Source organism: Medicago sativa, chromosome 3 (assembly GCF_051527215.1).
Source record: "Medicago sativa cultivar Bolivia chromosome 3, Bolivia_mono, whole genome shotgun sequence".
Classification (NCBI taxonomy): Eukaryota; Viridiplantae; Streptophyta; class Magnoliopsida; order Fabales; family Fabaceae; genus Medicago; species Medicago sativa.
Window position 1 is genome coordinate 9,629,269 of NC_140751.1, and position 7,425 is coordinate 9,636,693.

Consider the following 7,425-nt stretch of genomic DNA (forward strand, 5'->3'; position numbering starts at 1 on the left):
TTTTTGATCGGTTGTTGTATTTGTTGATGAAATTCTTGGCAAGTGCTAGTGCTATGGTGACATCAAACCTTGGACTCACTCTCTATACGACTAAACGTTTAGACTTTGAGGTGAAGTCACCATACTTTTATAATTTTATTTCAATGTCACACTTCACTTATTTTCTCACCGGAAATTCTAGGAAGTTGCATGTGGTCCATCCTTTTGTCTAATTTCAAATTTTCCACACACACTAAAAAACTACCAACAACCACTTCTTCCCACTATATAAGAAGAAGATCAATGAACCATATTGTCATCTATCCAAGTGCCTATATTATCTTTCAACAACATTTCTAACTAAACCCTATAACCCATCTTAGTACCATGGTCCAAGAGAAGAAGCTGGTGGATGAAGTGTCCGGTTGGCTTAGAATCTACAATGATGGTTCGGTAGACCGAACATGGACCGGCCCGCCCGAGGTCACGTTCATGATTGAACCGGTTGCTCCCCATGAACAATTCATTGAAGGAGTTGCCATCCGTGATGTAACAACCACGACCTCCACAACCACCAACACCCAGGATGGTTCCATCCATCGTGCCCGGTTATACCTACCGGAGAAAACACCCGAGGACAATAAAAAACTACCTATATTCCTCCATTTCCAAGGTGGAGGTTTCTGCATTAGTGAACCAGATTGGTTCATGTACTACCATGTCTACACCGAGCTAGTCCGGTCCACTCGATCCATTTGTGTCTCTCCGTACCTACGGAGAGCTCCTGAGCACCGTCTTCCTGCTGCCATTGACGACGGGTTTGCTACGCTCCAATGGCTTCAATCAGTCGCCAAGGGAGACGTACGTGACCCGTGGCTTGAGGAACATGGTGACTTTGACAAAATTTTCCTCATAGGAGATAGTTCTGGAGGAAACATAGTCCATGAAGTGGCAGCTAGAGCCGGTTCGGTTGACCTGACCCCAGTTCGGCTTGCAGGAGCAATTCCCATCCACCCTGGGTTTGTCAGGTCATACCGAAGCCGATCTGAAATGGAAATGCCACAATCACCATTTCTAACATTGGATATGTTGGACAAGTTCTTGAGCTTGGCACTACCAATTGGGAGCAACAAGGACCACCCCTTCACATGCCCGATGGGCTCCGGGGCACCACCACTCGACGGATTGAAACTGCCGCCATTTCTTTTGTGCCTAGCGGAAAATGATTTGCTAAAGGACACAGAAATGGAGTACTATGAAGCAATGAAGAAGGCTAATAAAGAAGTGGACCTGTTTGTGAGCAAGGGAATGACTCATAGTTTCTATCTCAACAAGATTGCTGTGGATCTAGACCCCACTGTTAGTGCCCAAATGAACGCACTCATTGGTAGGGTCAAGGAATTCATTGAGAAGCACTAAATTTTGTTGACATTTCTTGTTTAGGGTTGTTTTCTTCTGAGAAGAAAATTTGAGCAACAATAATTTACAACCTTGTTTAGAGTCGTTGTTTTGTCATGTGGTGTGTATTATCGATCAAGAGTGTTTTGTCTCTTTTATTTTAATATTAAATACCTAACGCCAGTTTGTATGTTATCGAGTACTTCACCTTTTCAATTTAAATCTAAATCTAATCTAGACTATAGATAACTGAAACTTTTCGCAAAAGCAACTTAATTACTCCGTTTGTTCCTTTTTAATTGTCACATTTTAACTTTTTACATAAACCAAGACAACAAATACTTTTACTACTTTTGATACAACAAATTATCTTTTTCCTATAATAACCTTAATCATTTAATACTTCATTTCATACATTTCTCTCTCTGCAATAAATATATAGGGGTAATATAGGTAAAACCACATTTAATGATACTTTGAACTTTGAAAACGACAGTTAATTAGAAACAAAATTTTTATGCAAAAGTGACAATTATAAAGGAACGGAGGGAGTAATGATAAACCTTGAATCAGTCAATCTTATGACAGCAATCCTGCATGTCATTTTCTCATTCAACCATCCAAATATTGAAACAATTGAGACTTTTTCCAAAAGCAACTTAATTAATGATCCATTTGCATTTTTTTATTCCAACCCATCCACCAAGAATGCAATGCATAATAGCTTAGCATAATTGTCAAAATCCTAACTTAAATTCTAAAATCTAGGATTTTGCAACTTTCTTCATCTTCAACGACTCAAATCCATAGTATAATCCTAAAATAAGAAAAATTCATGGATTTTGATTGTGATTTCACGATTTCTTATAAACTAAGTCATTTATGACTATATACCATTTATAACATATATTTAGTATTTTTTTTTTGTAATATCCATCGATTTTGATTGCGATTTTACAATTTCCTATATCGATTCTACAAAAGTCCTTAAGTAAAATCATTTGATTTTGATTGCGATTTTACGAGTCCCGATTTTTCTATTTCCTTTCAACCTGAATTAAAGTCCTGATTTTGACAAGCTTGAGCATAAGAGTCTGTTTTACTTTTGCAAGTCACGGAAAATATAAAAATCTGCCCGGTGGAATATGTTTCGCTATGCATTCGCGAGAATCAGTTCGCTACATATAGCATTTTTCTTAAATTAGATTTTGATTTAGATCTAGATCCAAAAAGTGAAGTATGATCGAGGAAAAAAATACAAATTGGCGTTAGGTATTTAATATTTAAATAAAAGACTGCAAAATAACAACAAAATCAAACAAAATACTGTTGATCATGATACACACCACATGACAAAACAACTCTAAACAAAATGGTAAATTATTGTTGCTGAAAGGTAACAACCCTAAACAAGAAAGATCTTCAAAATTTATTGCTTCTCAATGAATTCCTTGGCCCTACCAATGAGTGCATTCATTTGGCCCCTAACAACGGGGTCTACATCTACAGCAATCTTGTTGAGATAGAAACTATGAGTCATTCCCTTGCTGACTTCATATTTTTAAAGAAAACTCACAAATTTCAGATTAATAGCATAAAATTGTAACACTTACAAATGTTACTACAACTTACCGCTTAATGATACTTATATCATCATTTTATTTCTATAAATTTATATATTTGTCTATAAATATCTATATTAAAAAATTGTGACTCCACTTATACTTACAAATTATCCACCAACGAAATTCTTAGGCCAACACCGGAAGTTGAACTCATGTCATTGCAAGATATGCGACAACTCCTTATCATCTAGACCTTTGTAGATGGCAATGTTGCTAAATTTTTCACCTAGCTTTGACCATTGATATCTAATATTTGCTTGTATTTTCTTAGCCAATTCATGCAAATCTCTCAAACAATGTACTTGTTCCCTTAACTAGTCTCTATGAACTTTTAGAATCTTTGCATTCTCAAAGACTTCTCTTTGTATGAACAACCGTTTTCTTGGCTTCTTATGAAGCAGCTATATTAGCCCTACTCATTTTCCAAACTAGTATAGTGACCCGTGCCAAGCACGGGGAAATAAAATTTTTTTTTGAACAAATGCATAGATTTTATATTATGTTATCTTCAAGTTATAAGTGTGGTTATAATTTAAATTTGACATGGAAAAAAATATCATCTTAATTTTGTATATATTTTGAAATATCTAAACATTGCACATAACGATTAAAGTATTTGGATTTATACTTATACTAATTATCTGTAGTATAAGATGTACTCATTGTTAAACTTAGCATATGTAATATTTTTGCGAAAATACACCGACGTATATTATTAATCATAAAAACTAAAAAATTTGTATTTTTTTATATAATATTCAGTGTCAGATGTATACACCTAGTTTGTGAATGCAAACGTTAAATTTTTTACGGGTGTGTATAAATATAGTTTGGGCTACAGAAACGCTGATTGTTATTTGTTTTTATTTTTTTACAAAACCAATGGTCTAATATAAATATTGTATTTTAGGGTAACAACGATGTAAAAAAAAAGTTCCGCGTATTGTTATACCTGAAAAGTGCATCAATTAAAAGTCAATGGCAGAAGGATCTGCTTATATAGAAATTGCATGTCATGTAATGACCAGTACGCCTTACAAAGAAATTAAAACAAACGACTTCCAAACAATACGCAACTTTAGTTTTCTAAATTATAGCAACAACAATTCTAAAACATAACCAATGATCATACTTTTTGAAAAACTTCACGATACACAACATTTGTGGTCTCCTTTCAAACATTATTATCTTCATCCAAGATGAACAGCTTCAAACCTTTTCTAGAAGTAACTTGAGAGACAGCGACATAGAGTTGTCCATGCGTGAACACGGGCTTAGGAAGATAATCTCCCACTCGAGATAAAGATTGATCCTGACTTTATTTACTGTCATTGCAAAACAAAGCGTCAATGGAAATTGCCTGCGCCTGAAATTGAAGGGTAGTCCTGGATCACTCGAAATAAGATTCATCATGGGAATGAATACCATGGTACCTGCCCTTTTTCGTGTAATTACGGTAGCAGCTATCGTGCTCTTCCCTAGATGTGTAACTGTCAGTCTGGTATCATTACACAGTCCATTGGCCTGATTGATGTTTCTCATCAGCATAACCGGACATCCTACCCTTAGTTTCAACCGGTGATTTAGAATTCTAAAGCTCTTAATACCATTAAGAAATTCCGTTGTGAACCACTCGCTCTGGACATCATGATTTTCACCCGATCGACAAACAGGATCAGAGCATAAATACTCTTTCTCTTCACCTGGAATCAGTGACATCATATATTTGTTAACATATTCAACTGAATCAAGCGTTGATGCGAGTATTCCCCTTTCTTGGAAAAATAGCGGGTCACCAAGGTTATCATTCAAATCGAGATACACAAAGTCTATAACTGACATCAACGGATTTGTTGTGTCCGATATGAGCAAATCTTCAGGAATTTCTACCTTCATTTCACCATTCTCATCTGAAGCGTCGTTGCCGTCTCCAATTGAGAGTATTCACTTGCCAAAATTAGCAATTTCATCCTACTCTGCAGGTACCGAAGATGCACCCAATCTCATATTAACAGTAAGCCTCAACACATTACAATAAGCCCATATCTTTGATGAATTGATTGTTGCATCAACAATATCCTGCCTCAATCCTTTTCGGACAACAGGCAATATATGCCTGAAATCACCACCTAAAACTACTTTCATTCCACCGAAAGGTCTAAACTTGTTTGGGGGATCATTCTTGGACATGATATCATGCATTGATCAGTCAACTGCCTCAAAACACCATCGGTGCATCATTGGAGTCTCATCCCAAATTATCAACTTTGCAGCACGCACCAGGTCTGCCCTAGGACTATCCTTTTCCATCGTAAGCGATGATGCCTCATTAATCTCAATAGGGATTGTCAGCGTCGAGTGAGCGGTTCTTCCACCTGGTAATAGAAGAGCCGCTATACAGCTGGATGCAGCATTCAATACAATTAACCCCTTCGATCTAACAGCAGCCGACAATGTTTTCCATATAAAGGTTTTTCCAGTACCACCGTAACCATATAAGAAAAAGAAACCACCGTCGTCAGAACCAACAGACTCCAGATCTTGTCATGCACACATCTTTGTTCATCAGTCAGCATCAATAACATATCAACGTGTGTCTTGAATTGAAATCAGTAAGCGACCGTCCATTTTCCTGAAGCAACATTTCAATTTCAATCAAACACACGTTCTTCAAGTCATCGTCACCGATACCCAGATCTGCATATTAAATGTAAAGTCACGAAATTAATATTAACACATTTGTATGCATCTGTGTGCACGTTGAAGAGGAAGAAAAAATATTAGCTTTATATGAGAATCCTTTATATTTAAACATATCAACCTAAAAAATGTGGAAAATGTTGAATGGTATCGTAGAGTTAGTAACTCTTAGTTTGTTCTTTACTATATCCTAAAAAAAGTATCTCCTAACTAATTAAACTACTCTAATCAGCCTTTACTATATCCTAAAAAACACACCCCTCGAAAACAACCTTGTCATCAAGGTTGGAATGTGCTAAATTTCTTAATGTGTAATAGTCTTTAAATGTATCACCCTTATCCCTATTTTTGATTAGTGAAGTACTGTTTTTATTCACATCTTCAACAATAACATGAGTAGTTTCTCTCCACTTCCTTTGCATAAGCTTTTCATTTTGAGAAAAAGAGAGACAACTGATCTCAGAACCATTTGAAATAAATTATTTGTCTAAGAAACTTTTCTAAAAATAATTGTCTCGTCCATGTCATGTGCACCCTGATGCTAAACTCGCCATCTCAGAATTCCAAGCAGTATTTGACTTGTGTTGCTTCAAAAACAACAACAAAGGAGTATGCAAAGAGAAATGCAGTGGAGACAACACTAACAAAGCATATCTCAGTGGAGACATGTTTTTACTTTAAAGTTTTATGTTACCTCTTAATGCATTTTAAGCTTTGTATTCCTTTTAAAGTTGCATAATGACACGCCATTTGTTCTAATTCTCATCAACGACAATTACAACATGTTCTGGCCTTAAAAAAAACATATCATTATGTCTTGAAACATGTCTATTTTTACTTCTGTCTTTGACATAAAAACTAAAAATGATAGTAAGAAAATATATGCCATGCAACGGAAAAAATGATATTAAAGTTACAACTCAATTCTTAATCGAAAAAAACTTCTTTCAGCTTAACTCAAACTAAAAAAAATAAGAGGAACCAATTTAATAGCATTTAATCCTTTTTTTTCATTTTAGCCAGAATTAATTTACATAGCGCGATTCTACCAAAAATAGAAATATCTAATAAGGAAAATCTGGGGTTTACTGATGACATTCTGTCATTACGTAATATTAGGGACTTATTGTAAAATTTTGATAGAGTTCTTATGCAATTTCTACTGTTCTGGAGTGCAAAAAGCTTAAATGTTGAAGTCTGTTCGAAGGAAATCGCGCCACGCCAATTTCAAGCCGTGCTGCGATTTTTGAAGCAAAAATACACACTTCCTGTAAAGAGGAAATCGCGGCACGCCAATATACAAGGCGCGGCGCGATTTTGATGGGTCAGGCCCATGACTTCTATAAATACTGCACTCAATCTGAAGAACAAGGGTTACGATTTTGGAGAGCAAAGTGCGATTTTGAGACATCGGAGACGGCTAAAAGGGCGATTTCTTCAACCTTTTACCAATTCATGTATGTTTTAATTATATCATTGATTATGCTATTTGTAAACTCGATTATGAGTAGCTAAATCTCTTAGAGATTAGATCCGAGATGAATCTTTGTAACCCTAATTGACACATGTTGCTGTGAAACTCTATTTTGTTTATGAATTCAATTCTAGTTTATTCAATTCAATTGTTCTTAATGCTTTTTATATCTTGATCACATATAACTTGATTTTGTGAGAACGAATGACCACTGACCATGGCTTTCGACTTAGACCTAATTGAATTGTT

At 35.5% G+C, this 7,425-nt stretch overlaps 1 protein-coding gene across 1 annotated transcript; it reads left to right on the top strand.

Annotated features, from left to right (window-relative positions):
- Positions 1-297: 297 nt before the first annotated feature.
- Positions 298-1,567, top strand: LOC146935531 (strigolactones hydrolase CXE15-like). Its single transcript, XM_085750702.1, has one exon. It carries the CDS (start codon positions 367-369, stop codon positions 1,396-1,398), a length of 1,032 nt encoding a protein of 343 aa, XP_085606828.1. The 5' UTR covers positions 298-366; the 3' UTR covers positions 1,399-1,567.
- Positions 1,568-7,425: the final 5,858 nt, after the last annotated feature.

What these genes read in the sequence shown, in the direction of transcription:
- LOC146935531 (XM_085750702.1), top strand. Translation starts at nt 367, where the DNA reads ATGGTCCAAGAGAAGAAGCTGGTGGATGAAGTGTCCGGTTGGCTTAGA.